The sequence below is a fragment of the Capricornis sumatraensis genome, chromosome 20, assembly GCF_032405125.1.
Source record: "Capricornis sumatraensis isolate serow.1 chromosome 20, serow.2, whole genome shotgun sequence".
In the NCBI taxonomy this organism is placed as follows: Eukaryota; Metazoa; Chordata; class Mammalia; order Artiodactyla; family Bovidae; genus Capricornis; species Capricornis sumatraensis.
In genome coordinates this window covers 51295929-51314147 of record NC_091088.1, presented here as the reverse complement: position 1 = coordinate 51314147, position 18219 = coordinate 51295929, and the positions used below count along the sequence as shown (strand labels likewise).

The window sequence follows — 18219 nt, the reverse complement described above, 5'->3', positions numbered from 1 at the left end:
CAAAGCCTCGTAAATCAGGTAGCTTAAAAAATAGAGTTTATTGTCTCATGGCTATGGTTTCACCAATAGTCACGTACAGATGTGAGAGTTGGACCATAAAGAAGGCTGAGCACCAAAAGACTGATGCTTTTGAGCTGTGGTGTTGGAGAAGACTCTTGAGAGTTCCTTGGACTGCAAGGAGATCCAACCAGTCCATCCTAAGGGAGATCAGTCCTTGGTGTTCATTGGAAGGACTGATGCTGAAGCTCCAATACTTTGGCCATTGATGCTAAAGCGCCAACTCACTGGAAAAGGCCCTGATGCTGGGAAAGATTGGGGCAGGAAGAGAAGGGGACAACAGAGGATGAGATGATTGGATGGCATCACTGACTCGGTGGACATGAGTCTGAGCAAACTCCAGAAGATGGTGAAGGAGAGGGAAGCCAGAATCAGACACAACTCAGCACTGAACAACAGCAACAGATGGTCTCATGGTGCTGGAGACTAGAGTCTCCACATCCACGTGGTGCTCTCCTATATGTGGGTCTCTGTGTCCAAGTTTCCACTTTTTATTAGCACATCAAACCTACTGGATTAGGACCCACCTAATGACCTCATTTTAATGTGATTATCCCTGTAAAGACTCTATCCAAGGACATCCCTGATGGTCTAGTGATTAAGACTCGGCACTTCCAACACAGGGGATGGGGATTTGATCCCTGATGCAGGAACTAAGATCGCACATATTGAGCCAAGCAATCCAAAGAAGAAGAAGAAGAAAAAGACCTTATCACCAAATAAGTTCACACAATTGCATTGGAGGTTAAGACGCCAACATTTACGTTTAATTAATTTATTTATTTATTGGCCGTGTGGCTTGCAAGATCGTAGTTCCCCAACCAAGGGTCGAACCCAGGCCCCAGCAGTGAAAGCACTGAGTTGAGTTCTAACTACCAGACTGCCAGAGAGTGAAAGTTGCTCAGTCATGTCCGACTCTTTGCGACCCCATGGACTATACAGCCCATGGAATTCTCCAGGTCAGAATACTGGAGTGGGTAGCCATTCCCTTCTCCAGGGGATCTTCCCAACCCAGGGATCGAACCCAGGTCTCCCGCATTGCAGGCAGATTCTTTGTTTCATCTGAGCCACCAGGAAAGCCCTGCCAGGGAAACCCCAGCATATAAATTTCAGAGGGACCTAGTTCAGTCTGTAACAGCAGGAGTTCAGATTTCTATGTGAAATATCTCAGTCTTTAGGTATTTGCCCAATTTTTACCTAAAACATTGTACAGACTGAGCAAAACTCACCTCAGGACAGAATCAAGCCCTTGCGCCCCCTTGCTCCACATGCTCTTGACTGGGAGCAGGTGGTTGGTCTAACCCAGAGGCGCTCTGTGCCGTCAGCCAACAACAGGAGTCTCCGAAGTCTGGCCCCCAGGCCAGCAGCAGCAGTATCAGCTGGGAGCTTGTTAGAAATGCTCATTCCAGGGCCCCACCCTGGACTTGCCAAGTCTATCTTTCACTAGGCCTTCTGGGAGATTTGGGTGCACACTGATGTTTGGGTACCTCTGCTTCCCATCACTAGGACCACCTGGAGGACTGGCTAAGCTGAGAGAAGAGCTCTGGTGTGGGGATGATCCTGGTGGTCCAGTGGCGAAGACTCTTCGCTCCCGATACAGGGGGCCCAGGTTCACTTCCAGGTCAGGGAACTAGATCCCACAGGCCGCAACAAAGATTCCGCGTGTCACAACTAATACCTGGTGCAGCCAAATAAATAAATAAAAATAAATATTTTTTCAAAAAGCCCTGGTGTCATCAAATGAAATCAGCGATTTCGAGTTTCCCACCTCCGGGGTATTTATTTATGAGGAGGGTCTGAGAGGCCTCCACCTCCTCTGCAGTACAGATGCTTCCCATTGATGAGGCATTGGTCGGTTTCCAAAACCACTTCACACTCCTCTGTTGCTGAGCATCATGACAGTCCAAAGAACTGAGGACTCTAGAAGCTTCTCTTCTTTTACACATGAGGAGGTGGGGTTTCAGAGTAGGGCGAGGACGCCTGAGAAATCCCACAGCTGAGAGGTGCAGCCAAGCTCCCCACACAGCTCTTCCTCTCCCTATCCTTCCATCTCTGTTTAGGAAAACCTCTGGCAGAGGATGAGCCTCTTGTGGCTTCCAAGGCAGAAGCTGATGGTGTGCAGAACCAATCTGGCTCCCAGCTGGGTTTAGCTTGGCTCCCAGAGTGTTGATTTTTTAAAAATTGGATTCCTTTCATCAGTTGCCAAGATTTTAGGAATCAGGAAATTTCACATAAAAATAAGGATCGCCACCTTCTTTTGGAAAGTAGCTCTAGTGATGTTTGGCCTGCTAGTGGGCTCGGCAGCCCTGCCTGGTAGCCCTCACTGAAGGGGGCCCCCAGCCTCCCCACTCCCTATCTTCACACGACACTGAGGCCAAGCGGCTGAGGCCCTTTATCATCGTGCGAGCGCCAATGTGCTCTCACGGGCTAAGATGATAATGAAATGCATCTTGCATCTCCTCTTCTGTCAAAAGCAGGCAAATCACATAAATTGAGAGGAATGCAGTTTTCAAGAAGAAAGGGAGGGAATTCAAGCCCTGTGGAGGTGAATGGTATTGTCCTATGGGTCCTAGGCCAAGCGTGTCCTAACTGAGAGCATACAAGTGAAGACGCTCCTGTGAAACACATCCATCAGGCTTCACTCATTTATTGCACCTGTCTGCTCCCTGAAGGCCAGTGGTTCTCAAACTTTTTGGTCTCAGGACCCCTTTATACTCTGAAAACTTGTTGAGAACTTCAAAAACCTTTTGTTCTAAAGAGTCATCTTTATAGTTGCTTTATCTATTAGAAATCGAGACTAGGTATTTTTTATCTTTTATTATTTTTTTGGCTGCACTTGTTCTTCGTTGCTGCGAGTGAGCTTTCTCTACTTGCAGCCAGTGGGGGCTACTCTCTAGTTGTGATGTGCAGGCTTCTCATTGCTGTGGCTTCTCTTGTTGTGGAGCCTGGGCTTAGCTGCCCCACAGCGTGTGGGATCCCAGTTCCTGTAGCAGGGATCGAGCCCGAGACTCCCAGATTGTCAGGCAGACTCTTAACCACTGCATCACCAGGGAAGTCCCGAAACTGGGACATTTTTAAAGCACCAGACGCAAAGCACACCATCAGCTAGCTGTCAGAAGGATAAGATCAACACATGTCATGGGGCCTCTGGAGAGCTCCACAGTCTGTTCTCAAGAGAATGAGTGTGAGAAAGATAGGTAGCATCTTTAGTTGTCTCTACTTTGTGGGGCCCTGGAGGAGTCCCCAGACCTTGCTCTGAGAACCCTTGCTAGGGATCTGAATTTACCCCTGTTTTTTAAGAAGATTTCAAAAAGGAAACTTGAACTTTCACTCCCTGCTGTTGCAAAGTAAATTCAAGGTCTTTTGAAGTGGGGGAAGAAGAGAAAACATATCCTTCACCAAGCTTCCTTGTGACCTCCCAGTACACACAGACCCTGCACACCCCACTGAGGAGGACTGGCCCTCCGAGACAGGGCCCAAGACAAGCCTCTGGGCTAGACCTGGGCAGGGAGCAAAGAAAGCAGAGACTCTGGTTTGGAAAACAGGAGCTAGAACCAGCCATTTTATTTCAAGACTATTGTTGGAGGGCAGCAGGAATAAATAAAGGAGGAGGGCACAGGGGTTTTTTTTTGGGGGGGGTGATCTATGTCCTGCAGCACATCCCACACGTGCCTTTACGACAGCAGCCGCAGCAGAAGATGCAGATGGGAAAGTGGGTGTCTCGTCTCCGCCTCTGGAGCACAGGCTGTGGGAAGGAAGGGCAGTGAGCTGGGCGTAGGGGGCGCAGGAACGGGAAGGTGGGCGAGGCTCAGAGGGGAGTCCCAGGGGCTCTCACCGTCAAGCCAGATGCTGCTCCAGCTGTGTGCTGAGTTTGGAGGTCTGTGAGCTGTCGTGTCTGTGAAAAGCAAAAGGGGGTACTGAGGATGGCAGGGCCCCGGCAGAGCTCTCAGTCTAGTTCCCCCGGAGCAGTGCCTCCCCAGGGGTTGGAATCTCCTGGCTCAGCTGGAGTCCCAGGAGTGGCCTCTCGTTCGGACCTTTCCTCTCCTTCCCACGGGTGGTTCTCCTGTCTGCAAACATCCCAGATCTGTCCCCTTCTCTCTGTACAGCTGCTCACTGTTCCATAGGACCCTCCGTGGCCAGGAGGCCCGTCCCCACCCTGTATCTTGCCCCTTACAACCCGTTCCCCACGTGTTATCAGTCAGATCTCAGCTTTCCCCATTCCCCAGGCCTGCAGGGCTTCCTCTGCACTTGCCTACAAGACTTGGCACAGCCACCCCTTGGTCTCATCCCCAGTTACCATCTCCTTCACTCACCCAGCCCTCTGCTCCTCGGGTCCACCGTGCTTGCCCCCACCTCTGTCTCTGCTGGCTGCCCCCTTCTCTTATCCTCCCAAACACAGGTCAAATCACATTTTCTCACAAATAGCCAACCCCCACCATCACTCTCCCACTATCTTTTACGTTATTCATGGAATAGCATTTCCTAAACACAAGTATCTCCTTGTTTTAAGTTCATTGGCTGGTTTCCTGCCCAGGATGTATGAGAATATTCATGAGAACATTCAAGCTCCATGAGACTATTACAGCTCGGTCACCGCTGTCTAGAACAGGACTTACTGCCGAGCAGGCACTCAGTAAATCACTGTGGAATTAGATCAGGGCTCCCCAGACCCTGCCGTCTGGTACCCCATCTCGGCGCTCTGAACAGCTGCCTGTCCCCACTTCCCTTGCCCTGAGCTCCACCCCCATGCTGGGGGTCTCCCGCGGTCCTCTGCAGTCGTCTCCCAGGGGCCGTGGTGATTCCGGCTGCCCTCCGGGGCCCCAGGCGCTGCGGGCTCTCACCTGGGGAGGGAGAACGGAGCCGCTGGTCAGGCTGAGCAGGACAAGGAGCAGAAGGCAGGTGGCCCGGGTCTGCGTGCTCAGTGCCATTGTGCCGTCTGTCTGGCCGTCCTGCCGTTAGGTCTAGGACCTGCTCTGGAATCTGGGAGCCCAGTTACAGATGCTTTTATGGGTCCTCCTGGGGGAGGCGGGGATGCGAAGCCCTCTCCCCTTTGGCCCGACTCATTTCCAAGAAGATGGTGGCGCCGAAAAGGCGGGAGAGATAAGCGGGAACAGAGGTGACAGGGAACAGGGTTGTGTCACCCTCGGCCGGCAGAGGTGTGTCCAGGAGGTGGGGCAGACCCGACCGCTGAAACACGCCTCTAGTCAGCCACCTGGGAGACACTTTCCCCAACATGACATCACCTTGTTGACTTCAGGAAAAAAAAAGTCCCTTTTGCCCCTGCGGTAGAACGGATCAAAGGGCAGGAGTAAGGTTTCTTCCGCCCCCACCATTCCTGACCTCGTCATTCGTGAGCAGTATGACTGTCACTCTCCCACCATCTTTTCTATTATTCGTGAGCAGCATTTCCTAAACACAAGTGTTTCCTTGTTTTTAAGCTCACTCATTCCCTGGCCAGGATACCAGCTCCACGAGAGTATTCTCTCATCTACCTTGTTCACGACTTGGTCACCACTCTCTAGGCTAGGGCTTAATGCAGAGCAGGCACTCAGTAACCCACAGTGGCACTGGATAGAGGTTGGCTTCTGGGAGGGAACCCTGGGGCGCCCATGTGCAGGAGCTTGTGTCCACAGGAGCCCCCAGCACACATGGGGTTTCTCAAGGGTCAGAACCTTAAGACGTGGCCCTGTGGATCTGGAAAACGTTCCTGTGAAGTTTTGGCCAAAGAGGACAGTGGTGACGGTAACAGCGAGCATCCGATGACTGCACCTCACAAGCCAACAGATACACTGACTCATTTCTGTGTTAACTCAGCCCGGGCGACCTTGCCTCCGAGCAGCTCCTGCCCGCCCCATCCCCGGCTCTGCTCTGCTTTCAAGCCCTAGCTGCCTTCTCAGCCACCAACCCCCCGGCTTCCCAAACCCTGCTCCTGGGAAAGGAGCCTACCATGCCCACCTAAGACTTTTTAATTAAAGACTTATCATTTGTTTATGGCTGCCCTGGGGTCTTTCATTGCTGCACATGAGCTTTCTCTAGTTGCAGCGGAGTGGGGCTACTCTTCCTTGCGGTGCCTGGGCTTGTTGCGGTGGCTTCTCTTGTTGCACAGTAGGGGCTCTGGAGTGTGCGTGCTTCGGTAGTTGCAGCGCACAGGCTCAGTAGTCATGGAGCATGGGCTAAGTTACCCCGTGGCATGTGGATTCTCAGACTGGGGATCAAACCCATGTCCCCTGCATTGGCAGGTGGATTCTTAACCACTGGACTCCCATCAGGGAAGTCCAGAGACTCATCTTCTTTACTTTTTAGGGGGAGGAGCTGAAGGCAAAGATTTAAGACACTGCCAAAACTTGGTCAGCCAGAGGCAGAGTTGGGCCTCCACCCTGGGTCCTGCGTCCTCATCACCAGGCTTTCCTGCCTCCAGAAAACACAGGAGGGCACAGTGGGTCTGCTGGGCCATGTTTGTACTGGCTCAATGAGCGCACCGTGTGCAGCCCAACTCCAGTTGGGAACATCATGCTGGCACCTTGAAACCCCCACTGGTGGGTGTACTTACACCACAGACACTGGCAAACACCACAAATCAGGCTTTCTTTTGGAGGGCTGGCTTCCTGCATACGATGGAAGAGGAGCTGAACCAAGGATGCCTGGCTTTGGCAATCTCATTGCTACGTATAACCTGAACCATCTTAGGGTGCACACGGCCCAGCGGAACAGCAGATCGTGACTCCAGAGATAGGCCCTTGGCCATCTTCTCTCTCTCACTCCCGGGCCATCCAGTGACAATGCTATGAGCCTGGGGATGGTGCTGCCAAGGAATGAACTCTTCTTCCTGGCCCTGAACAGCTGCCAAGGCCCACTCGAAAAGCATGAAAACAGGGGACCCTGGGAAGTAAGTTTCCTGCCATCTGTTAGGCTCCCCCAGCTGCACACAGCCTCACGCTCCAACAGAGGAATGGCCAGGACAGGAGACAGGGCTCTCAGAGGGAAGGAAGAAACCAGCCAGGGGTATCTGGGATGGGTGCGGGGTGGCGAGCTCAGCAAGGTGACCAGACCTAGATTCTGGGAGTGGCTGGAGTTGCATGGGGGCTGCATGCTCACCCACAGGGAGACACAGCAGCACCCCCCAGGCATCACGGCATCATCTCAGCTCAGGCCAGGTTTCATCATCAACCAGGGGCAGGGGTCACAGCACAGGCGCCAGAGTCGCGGTGCAAGGCGACAGGCTGACGGGCCAAGCCTGGCTTCCTGGCCATCTGCCCTCCCTGAGGGTGGGGGGCTCAAGGCCAGGCCCCATCATTGGCTGGTGCAGAGGGGAGGGCGTTAGCCCAGAAAGGCAGGGTTAGGAGATAGTGCTGATTTTAGGAACTGGTGACATGAAAGACCCCAGCCTCTCCTCCAAAAACACGTGGCATATCCTTGACCCTGGCTCCCCCTGCCCCCCACACCACATATGCACCACCTGGTGCCTCAAAGACACCATTCATTCCTTAATTCCTCCATCTGTACAACCAACAGACTGGGTCCCGGGCGGCGCGGGATGGCCGGGACTGGTACACAGCCACGAACAGAAGAGCGAGGCCCTGTCCCCGGGAGCCCTGCATAGACCCCGGACCCCTCCCCACATCTGAGATGGACAAATACGCAGACAGACAAGGCGGGGCCACATGGGGCCAGTTTATTGCAGTTAAATACCTCTCTCTCTCTATTTTTTTTGTCCATTTTTTCCATAAAGAAAATTAGAACACACTCACACACCCAGAGGGGAGCAGGGTTCCAGAAACAAGAGGTGGGGTAGGACGTGGCCTCCCTGCTTGGGTCCAGGCCCCCCGCAAGACCCCCTCCTCCCCATAAGCACCCTGGTCTCAGTACCTCGAGAGTCCGAGGAGGCAGCGGGGTGTGGCAGGGGCTCTGTCCTCCTCCCTCTGGCCTCCAGGTGAGACCACTAGAAGTGCTGGGTTGAGTGGGGGCCGGGAGAAGGGAGACGGACAAATGGGGGAGGGGATGTGGTTTCCAAATTGAGGAGGGCGGTGGGCGCTTATCCACAGAAATGCATTATTTCTCCCCATTTTTTTTTGTTAAAAATCTACTATAAAAAACGCAGCTGGGGGAGGGGCGTCTGTCCCTCTCTGTGCTAAGGGCTGGGGAAGGGGACGGTGGGGGCCCGGAGGCGGCCCCCGCCGCACGGTAGGTGGTGTCACTGCCGGGCGCTCTCGCCCACCATCTCCAGGTTGTGCTGCTGCAGCTGGGCACGGAGCACGGCGTTCTCGTTCTTCAGCTCCTCGATCTGCCAGACACGGGGGACAAGCAGCCAGAGCTGGTTCCCTGTGTCCTGGGGTTCCTGGGCACCCCCTGTCCCGGCCCTCGCAGCCCTGTGGCTCACCTGTTGCCGCAGGAGCTCATTGTCCATCTGCAGCCGCTCGGCCTCCTTGAAGGTCTCCTGCATGCGCTGGTTGGTCTGGCGCAGCTCCCGGATGTAGTCGCAGGCCTTCGACAGGATCCCTCCTTTACTCTGGGGGGTGGCGGGCATGAGCATCAGTGAGCACTGCCTGGCAGCCGATGCCCACCAGTCGTCTCAGCCCGAGATGACTCCCATGCCCAGCACTCAAGACGGATTCTCTGCAAGGGGGTTGGGGGACCAGGGGGACACTCACCGCTCCCGTCTTGCTATTATCTGCATTACAATCTGGAATGATTTTTGAAAGCTGGACGATCCAGTTGTTGATCTTGTCCCTCCGCCTCCGCTCCACTGTGGCGAGAACAGTAGGAACAAGGCTATGTCCACAGCGCTCCCTCTGTGCCCGGGCGAGTCACCTCCCGAGGCAGATGCCACAAGAGCCGAGGCTGCCGAGGCACAGCCAGGCCCGCCCGAGGTCACATGCCCAGCAGTGCAGGGGCCCGACCTGAACCCAGGCAGCCGGCTCCAGCCCACTCCACATGGCTCCTCAGTAGGAGCCAAGAAATGCAAGTGCCACCCTCAAGTGCCACATGTACCCTCAGGGAAGCATCGACAGCTGAGGGGCTGCGGGGTTTGTTCTGTTGGTTGGCCCAGTAGATTTTGAAAAATTTGAGTCAACATTTAAAAATTAGAAAAGTTCACGTAACAACTGGCCTCTTTTGAAAAAAGGGAGTTGTGGTATAGTGGGCACGTGTCCCTGGGAGGCAAGAAGGGGCCAGAGTCCCTTTACACAGGACCCGGGTGACCCTTTCCAGTCCCCACAGCCCCTGAACTTGATTCTCCATGGCGGTACTCATGTATCCCAAGTTCTGGACCCCACAGTCCTGTTTTCCTCTTCATCATTAAAATCCCAGTCTGACCACATCTCACTCCACTTACAATCCTCAGCTTTCCTGGCTGGCACTGCAGTTCTCAGGGGCCTGGCCCGTCATCAGGATACTCACTGGGTCACCCAGAAACACCGCGACCCTATCTTGAAGGCCAGGTTTGACAAGCTACTGGCAGATTTTACTTGGAAAGTCCAGATGAGTGATTTATAACACACTACTGTCTCACTCTGTCTGCTGAGTCGAGTGGCAGCTGCCCCCTGCAGACAGGGCTTCTATGCATCCCTGCTGTGGCCCGTCATGACTTATGACAGTGGCCTGGGGGCTGCCTGCACTGCAGCCTGAGACCCCTGGTTTGGGGCTCACTGAGAAAGCTGTCCCAGCCTTTCCTCACCTTCTAAGCACAGTACAAGGCACTGCTAGGGACACACAAGAAAGCCCAGTTGGCCCCACACTCTCACCTACTGCCAAGGCCGTCCACGGACAGATGCAGGTAGGGAGGGGAGACTGTGGATGGGATTTGGAAAGGAGGGTAAAGGAGGGTATTTTCTCAGGTTTGGGTGACTGGGGAAGAGGGTCGAGATGCGAGTGAGAAAAGTGGGGTGGGCCAGAAGGCTGTCCCTGACCCCCTCTCCTCCTGAGGCCTGCACTGCCCCTCAGCCCAGCTGTTCCCTCTAAGAACGTGCCTGGCCACTAGAGGAAAACCCAACTGTCTTCCCCTGGCGCTTGCTTTTGTCCACTCGCTGCTGACCGGTCCTTTCAAGTGCCTCCACTCTGGCCTGGGTGACAACACCCTCCCACGTGGACTTGCTTCCTCCCTCATTCTCCTCTCTTGGCTCCCACAACCTCCCTTTACCACAGGAATAAGAATACTGCCCAGTATCAAGCTTCACCTGACCCTGGCCCTGGGGTAGTACACAGCCATGTGCCCCATCACTACCCTGGTGAGTGAACCTTCCCAGCCAGGGCGGCCATGTCTTACGGTCTTTGGGGATCTGTGGCCCCAAACAGCAGCTGAGCTGAGTCCGCCCCGGCCTCCACATCCATTCTGAGGTGCCAGCTGAGGAGCTCGCGAGCAGACAGCCGCCCTTCGCTACTCTCCTGCCGTCTGGCATCCTTGAGCCTAGGCCCCATGCTGCTGCCGCATCCCATGTCCACTCCTTGCTTCCTCACTGGGGGCTGGGCTGGGGGTAGGGGACACCTCTAGCTCATATTCACTTCTTCAAAACTTACTGCTTGCCCTACTGTGTGCAGGGCACTCTGCGAGGCCAGAGTCCATGGCGGACTCAATCGCTGTTGGACTGGCACTCACAACACCAACGTGAAATTCACGTGAATGGGAGACACTGACACGACAGACTGGGAGTTACAACTGAAGACAGCACCCAGTGCCTGGGGAATGCCAGGACGCAGGACTGCTTTCCGAGAGGAGTGGGGGGACTGTCTCTTCAGAGAGAGGTTCAGAACGGAAAGATGGGGGCTGGCTTCTGGGAGGAAGGACCGTAGGCAGACAGGCATCATGAAACCCAGAGAAGGCGACATGGAAACACTCGGCGGTCGCAGGAGTTGGGGCAGGGGGACAGGAAAAGGTGGCAGAAATAGGGTGAGAAGGCCCTGAATGCCCTGTCAGGGGTCTGGACCTCGTGTGCTCTTCCCCGAGGGGTCTAGCCCTCGAGTCTGGGGCCCCGCTTGGCCTGTGGTCAGGCCAGTGGTGTGGGGAGACTACTTCAGCACAACCGAAACGGAGGAAGACCAGTCAGAACCAAGGCCGTGCCTGTTCTTCAGAAGGCGTAAGCCACAGCCGTATAACATTCAAAACACAGCTTAGAGCAAAACCTGCCAGGACTAATGGGAGAGATGGGCAAATCCACGAATGTAACTAGAGACATCAACACTCCTCAGTAACTGACAGAACGAGCAGACAAAAACACGAAGACAGAAAATCTGAACACTGTCAGCCAACGTGACCTAGTTACCACTGATGGAACACTCCACACACACCCGCAGATCTGCCTTTTCAAGCACACACAGAAACTTTCACCAAGATAGACTGTATTTAGGGCCGTAAAATAAAGTCTCAGTAAATTCCAAAGGACTTAAGTTATACACAGAGTATGTTCTCTGATCACAACAAAACTCATTTACAAATCAGTAACAAGAAGATACCAGGGGACTTCCCTGGTGGCCCAGTGGTTAAGAATCCGCCTGGCAAACGCAGCGAGGTGGGTTCAACCCCTGCTTGGGGAGCTAAGACCCCACGTACTGTGGAGCAGCTAAGCTCTCACACCACAACTACAGCGTCTGGGCACCACAACAAAAGATCCCACATGACGCAACAAAGGCCCAACGCAGCCAAATAGATAAATGTTTAAAAAAAAAAAAAAGATATCCAGAAAACCCATAAACATTCCTAAGTTAAACAACACATTTCTAAATAATCCCATGGGTCAGTGAAAAAAAATAATCAGGAAAAAAAGAAACATTCCAAATTGAATAACAAGAAAACACAACGTATCCAAACGGCATGAAGCTAAAGCAGTGTAAGACTGAAATCTGCAACCATGAAGGCTTATGCTGAGAAAAAAAAAAGGTTTAAAAATCATCTTAAAAAGCTCGGGTGAGACACCCAGCAAACTAAACCCCAATTAAGCAGAACAAATAAATTGGTCACAGTATGAGTAGGAACCAATGAAATAGAAAAAGCAGCTAAGAAATTAGTTTTCACGTAAAGACCTGGATTTCTGGCTTCTTCTGAGGTTCTGGTAGCAGTGAGCCCAAATCCTGACACGGCAGCAACGGCAGGCACTGTGAGACCACCTTTCAGGCAGGACAGACACACTGGCCCCCAGTCACGGCTGGGGACCACCACTCCCCTTTCTGCTACACCGAGTATACTGACTTCCTTGGGGGCCCTGAAGACATCTGCCTGCGGCCCAGAGATGGGCCCCTGTGGTATCAAGAAACATGGGAAAGAGGGAAAGGCAGAAAAGGGCGCTTGGAGGTCCACTCTGGCACAGCGTCTCGGGTCCTGCAGCTGTGAGGGAAGAAGAGGGCAGAGTTGAAGTGGCCTGGCTCTCGGGTCTGGCTGGGGTAGTCATGACAGGGATCCCTCTTGCTGCTCTGGAAGAAGGAGGCTTTGGAAAAGAGGGACAACGGCAGGTTCCGGTTTGGACAAGTTGAGTGTGAGATGCTTCAAGGACATCCAGCAGTAGAAATTTGGAACAAACACCCCAAAATATGGGTCCATAGGAGCACGAGAGAGATGGAACAGAAAGACAGCTGTCGGCAGTGCACGGGGTAGGGGAGCCCTGGGAGGACATCAGGGAACAGTCTCATCTTTTTGGAGTCACATACTTTTCTGGAGAAAGCCCGCAGACCCTCTCCTGGGAGAAATGACACACCCCAACATCTGGGGATAGGGACTAGGGGAGACTGACCATCCCCGGGCCTGATGTTTCACTCTCCTGACCACTGGACCCCAAGAGGTACTAACAGCCAAAGCAGCTTCCCAACTTTACCCATCATCAAGAGTCACCTGGGGAACTTGTTTTAGCGCAGACTCCCAGACCCCCTCGCACCTACCCATTCAGCATCTTGTGAGGACAACCTAGAGATGGTGACCATTAACAAGCTTTCCAGGTGACCAGGAAGCCCTGCCCTCAGGAACAGGCTTGGAAGGAGAACCAGAGCAAGGAGAGTAGAAAGGAATGTTCCCGAGAGGAGGGGAACGGGCAGGGCCAGATGCTTGGAGTGCAGGCAGGAAAGGAAGCTAGTGGATTTGGCAATGAGGTCGTCATGGGTGACCTTAAATGGAGCCATTTTGGTAGAGAAATGAGCCAGATTGCCAAGGGTACAGTGAGGCTGCCGGGCAGAGGGTGGGTCAAACGTTCTGCAGGTTAGGAGAGAGTGGGCTGGCTGCACCTGGTCAGAAAGGGCAAGGTCATGAGCAGGACTGACTTTTATAGGATGAGGAAGAGTCAAGACTTGGGAGCTGGATTAAGCCAGTGAGAGGCAGAGTGACAGTAGGGTGGAGAGTGACTGGCTCATCTTCCAAGAGTTGTTTGCTGTGGTCTTACCAGGTAGCATGCTAGCCTGCGGGTAGCTGAGGGCTCACGTCTCAATGCGCCACACCCTCACTATAAGCTTCTGGAGTAGTCATGTTAACACATTCGTATACAGGACTAAACAGGCACAGAGATGAAGAACCAGTCCAAGGTCACACGACGGGTATGTAGTAGAGCTGGGACTGCCCGGGAGCCAATAGGAGACCCCTCAAACCCACCACACCCCAAAACCAAGCTCACGCTCACTGCTTCCCTTTAAATGAAACTGACCCCATCATAAAACCCTGATTCTTCAGCCTTGCCCTCTTCTCTCCTACAGCTTGTCCCCTCCCCTGACCCTCTTTCACGCCCTGTCCTGTCTGAGGCCCACAGCTGCAGTCACCTCCTGTTCTCCTAGCTTCTGGCATCCCATCACCCTTAGTATCCAGTCTCCATATACAAGCCCTCTGCGGACTTCCCCTCAAACCAGCACAAAGATCCAGGAGTAGGGGCCCTGGGAGGGCCTGCGACAAGACCCATGTGATCTGGCCCTGGCCAGTCCTCCCATGATTCTGCCAACTTCCTCTTTTCTTTTCTGAATTCTGCTCTTCTTCAATCACACCGAGTCTGTTCCAGCTTGGGCTGGGTGTTTGTACTTGCTTATCCCTCGCTGTCTGGGACTCTTCCTCAGGATTGTGGCCAGCCCATTCAGGCGCCTGCTCAAGTGTCACTTCTAGAGGGGCCCACAGAGCTCCCTGCCGCCATAACCCTCCAAGTCCTTACCAGCCTTATCTTCCTTCACGTGACACATGACTTACGTTCCCTGACGTCTTATTGCACTTCTGTGTAGTTTCTGTCTCTCCCACCAGAATGAACAGCTTCTGAGAGCCAAGGTGCCTGTTTCATTATCTGGGCGTATCTGAGGCCTAGAACAGGGGCTGGGACCTAGCACATACATGCTGAGTAAAGGTCTGAACTCACCGAGCCGCTCAGAGCATAGCTGCGTCAGCCACCCCTCATCAAACACAGTGAGGACTCTCAAGGCCTCACCCTGACATTCAAGGCCCTCCTTGGCCCTCCCAAGCACTCCATAAGGAACCTCTGCTATAACCAAACCAGCATCCCCAGAGCAACCCTTCTCCACCCTGACTTCCTGTGCTTCTCTCTGCTGGACAGGCATTCCCAAAGTCCACCTCCCTGGGGAAATATCACCTGCTCCTCCAGCTGGTGTTCAGTCACACACTATCTTGTGCCACCCCGAGTTTCCTAAACACTCCACGCTAGGTCCCATACCTAGCACAGGGCATATACTGGCCAGCCTAGAATCCTCCTTCAGGAAGTATCTGCCAAATGACGGCTACTTGAGTGGAAGTGTTCCCTGGACATGTTCATGCTCTGGCCTAAGCCACAGACACAGACTTTCTGCAACTTCATTTCAGATGCACTCTCTCTCAGATCAGAGCTACTTCTGGAAACCAGGCTGGCAGTGGGGCTTGGGCAAACCAGCTGCCACATGGGAAGGCAGGTCCGGCTGTGCCAGAGCAGCCCAACTTTCCCAGAAGAGCAGAAAATCCACACATGAATGTGAAACTCACCACTTAAACTGCTGGTCATTACTTGAGAGTCCCCAGCCAGGATGACAAACACACTACAGCTCATGCCTCCTGCCTATATCTGCTCCTGACAAGGAGCCTCTCTGCTTCTGCCTTCCCAGCATTCAACCAACACCTCTTGAGCACTTGGATCAATAAGCCGGCCACTGATCTGTGACTCCAAACACCCAGCTGGGGTTGAGCCCATGAGGCCCAGCAGCTCCTGCCTGACCTTACCTTCATTATGCTGAGCTCTCCTTCTCTCATCCCGTGGTGTTCTCGTTCCGTCAATTTTCCTAGAAGAGAATGGAAAAAATGGGTACATGTTACCTCCAGCCCGTGTGTCCAAACATTTATTAAAGAGTCAGACTGAAAAATGATCTCTGCAAGACAAATCGATGTGTAGAGACAGAGAAAGGGAGAAAATGGTATTTTCTTTACTTAAACTAGAGAAGCTGAAGCTGACCAAAAAATACACCAACTGCCTGCTGTGTATTCAACTGCCTGGTTCCCATCCCAGGAAAACCTCCTCTTCCTTGGGTGCCCACAATAGGCCCTCCCAGCGTTCCCTACTCCTGGGACCAGGTCTCCTGCACGTACGGGGAGTAGGGGTGTGTCCGAGGTGCAATTGTCCTCTGCGTTCCTGTCTGAAGCACGTCCTGGGGCGTCATCATGACATAGAACTGGCCTGCAGGAAAAGCGGGGGTTAGTGCTAAAACTGGGGGTAGAGTCAGAACTGGCTAGGGGTTCGGGGGGAGCTTCCCTCCCTGCTAGGCCTGTTGCCTCCCCTGCCTTCCGCCCTGGCCCCTTCCTTTCTTTACCTCCAGCCTGCAAGCTCTGGTCTGTGGTCTGTACGGACACAGCCGTGGTATCTCCCACACTGGACGCTGGGAAATAGGCAAACCGGGCCTCCCCACTGACAGCCTCAGCAGCCGGGCTGCCACCATTGCTGAAGGGATTTTGGATAACAGCCTAGGGAGCAGGAGGACAGAGGCCACCCTTAGCCATCTTTGCTTCCCAATCCCTCCCCTAGCCACCATATTTGATGTTTACTGCATTCTCTACCGAGAGTGGGGAACCCCTGTGTCCCACTCTGCCTTGTGTCTCACAGCCCTGGAACTTGACAGATACTAAGCAATCACTTGGGGGAGCTGACCCACTTTTAACTCTAAGAGAGTGCCCTGTGACCATGATTCCCATTTCACAAAACAAACAAAAAAAGATGTTCCGAAGGTCTTGCCCCAGGTTTCACCGTGCAAAACAAGAGATCTGACCTGAAGGCCTGAAGGCAGCATCTTAGTTCCACGTGCCCCACCCCCTTGGCGCTCCCCAAGAACAAAGTCAGTGTCCAGTACCCCTTCTCCATTCCCCCAGAGGATGCTGGGCACCTACCAGTGGGAAGGGCGCTGCGGGACCTGAGGGCACAGAGGCAGCAGCGGGGCCGGGGCGCTGGGTGGCCCCATCCACACCCACCTGGGTCACAGCCTGCTGCCCCCCTGTGAAGGCAGCCGCAGACACGACGCTGACGGCGCCTGCTGTGTCGCCCTGGCCGTCCAGCTGACCGTCAGTCACCTGGACTACGCGGTACGTCACCTGCAGGGGGCGGCAGAGCAGCGAGACCGCGCTGGGGCCCGGGCAGGGGCCAGGTCCGAGCCCCTCCCAGCCCGCCAGCCCGCCCGCCCGGGACTCAACCCTCCACTTGCCCGCCGGGCTCCGGGCCCGCAGCCTCACCTGTCCTCCATTATTCTCTGTGCGGAACTGGTACTGGATGTTGTGGTCGCCGAACGCCGCCTGCTGGACGCTGGCAATGGCCACCGCCGTCTGCTCCTCCGCCCCAGGCCCGTCCCCGCCTGTGGTCGGAGGAGGGTCGCGGGGATGGTCAGAGGTGGCGCGGGCCAGGGCGCCCCCAGTGCCCTCCCGGGCGCAGGTCGCGGCCCCGGTGGGCCCCGCGAGCACTCACCTTCCTGCAGTTCAACACTCTCCTCTGCCTCGGGTCCCTTGTCGTGACTGCGGGAAGCACAGGAAGAAGAGGGGATCAGAGCTGCCCGCACCCCCGCTCCTTCGCCCAGGTGCAGGGCCCCCATCCCGCCCGGCCCAGTCTGCGACGGCAGCCTCTCGGGGACCGGGGACCGGGGGTATACGTGCCGGTTCCCCCTCCCTCGCGGCCTCCATTTTGAGCTGGGCCGGGCGGCCGCTCGGGATCATGGCGGCCCGGTCGCCAGGCCGAAGGGCCGGGACCAGGGCGCGCGGGGGCACGGGCCGGCCGGGCTCCCTTACCTGGCGGCGGCAGCAGCGGTGGCCGAGGCAGCGGGATCCAGACCCGGGTCCAGCATGTCCATGGGGGGGTGGGGGCGGGGGGGGCGCCGGGCCCGGGGGGGAGGGGAGGGGAGGGGAGGGGAGGGAGGGGAGGGGGCGGGCGGCCGGGGGGGCCCCGAGCCCGGCGCTCACGCCGCGCGGCAGGAGGGGACGGAGGAGACACGGGAGCCGCTCGCGCTGATCACGGGGACAAACAGTGGGGTCATGTGAGGAGGAGATGCCGCCGCCGCCGCCGCCGCCGCCGCCGCTGCTCCAGCAGCCGCGTCCACCCGCTCGCCCGCCGGCCGGCTCCCGGCGGCTCTAGGCTCCCGGACGCAGCGCAGCCGCCCCCCGCCCGCTGCACGCGGCCCTCGGGCCTCCTTCCCTGAGTAGCCGCCGCCGCGACTTTTTTTTTAAACCCGGCCCGCCCTGGATGGCCGCCGCCTCTCCCCTGGATCGCCGGCTTGCGCGTCCGCCGCCCGGCCTGGCCCAATACGGCGGCGGATCGCTGCTGCAGCCGCGGCCGCTTTCTATTTTTTCCCCCTTTTTTTTTTCCTCCTTTACTTGAGCTGCGCGCGCGCGGCGGCGGCGGCGGCGGCGGCGCGAGCCCCGGGCCGACGCGCGCGAGGGGGGAGGGCAGCCCCTGGGGAGCGCGCGCGCTGTCTGCCTCCGACGGAGGGCGGGCGCGCGGGCTCAGGTCTCGGCTGGGAGAGAGGTTGCCGCCGCCGTCTCCGCGGCCGTCGCCCGACACCCGCCGGCGGGCCGCCCGAGTGGAACGTGGGCCCGGATGGAACACCGGGGGACCTGGAAGAAGGCCTCTGGTCGCCGAGGACGAGGCAGGCGGCTGGGTTTGGAGACAGTAAAGTAGGTCGGGGGGGAGGGGCGGGGGAGGGGGCGTTGGGTGGATGGAAGGGAGCGCGCACGCGCGCCCCCGTCGACCGGACTGAAGTGCG

General features: G+C 55.8%; 2 protein-coding genes across 5 annotated transcripts; both read right to left on the bottom strand.

Annotated features, from left to right (window-relative positions):
- Window positions 1-3632: 3632 nt before the first annotated feature.
- HAMP (hepcidin antimicrobial peptide) lies at window positions 3633-5139 on the bottom strand. The gene is made up of 3 exons (XM_068993290.1): window positions 4899-5139; window positions 3893-3952; window positions 3633-3802 (listed from the first exon to the last, which is right to left on the bottom strand). The coding sequence occupies exons 1-3, from the start codon at window positions 4983-4985 to the stop codon at window positions 3701-3703; spliced, it is 249 nt and encodes an 82-aa protein (XP_068849391.1). The 5' UTR covers window positions 4986-5139; the 3' UTR covers window positions 3633-3700.
- Window positions 5140-7737: 2598 nt separating this feature from the next.
- USF2 (upstream transcription factor 2, c-fos interacting) lies at window positions 7738-17310 on the bottom strand. Of its 4 annotated transcripts, none has more exons than XM_068992010.1 (10): window positions 17249-17310; window positions 16932-16978; window positions 16703-16821; window positions 16364-16564; window positions 15793-15943; window positions 15572-15659; window positions 15209-15267; window positions 8706-8800; window positions 8435-8563; window positions 7738-8338 (listed from the first exon to the last, which is right to left on the bottom strand). In XM_068992010.1, exons 1-10 carry the CDS (start codon window positions 17308-17310, stop codon window positions 8249-8251), a joined length of 1041 nt encoding a protein of 346 aa, XP_068848111.1. In that variant the 3' UTR covers window positions 7738-8248. The 4 variants fall into 4 exon arrangements, with proteins under 4 accessions (XP_068848111.1, XP_068848112.1, XP_068848113.1 ...); XM_068992011.1 differs by having other exon boundaries at window positions 16445-16564; XM_068992012.1 differs by lacking the exon at window positions 16364-16564.
- Window positions 17311-18219: the final 909 nt, after the last annotated feature.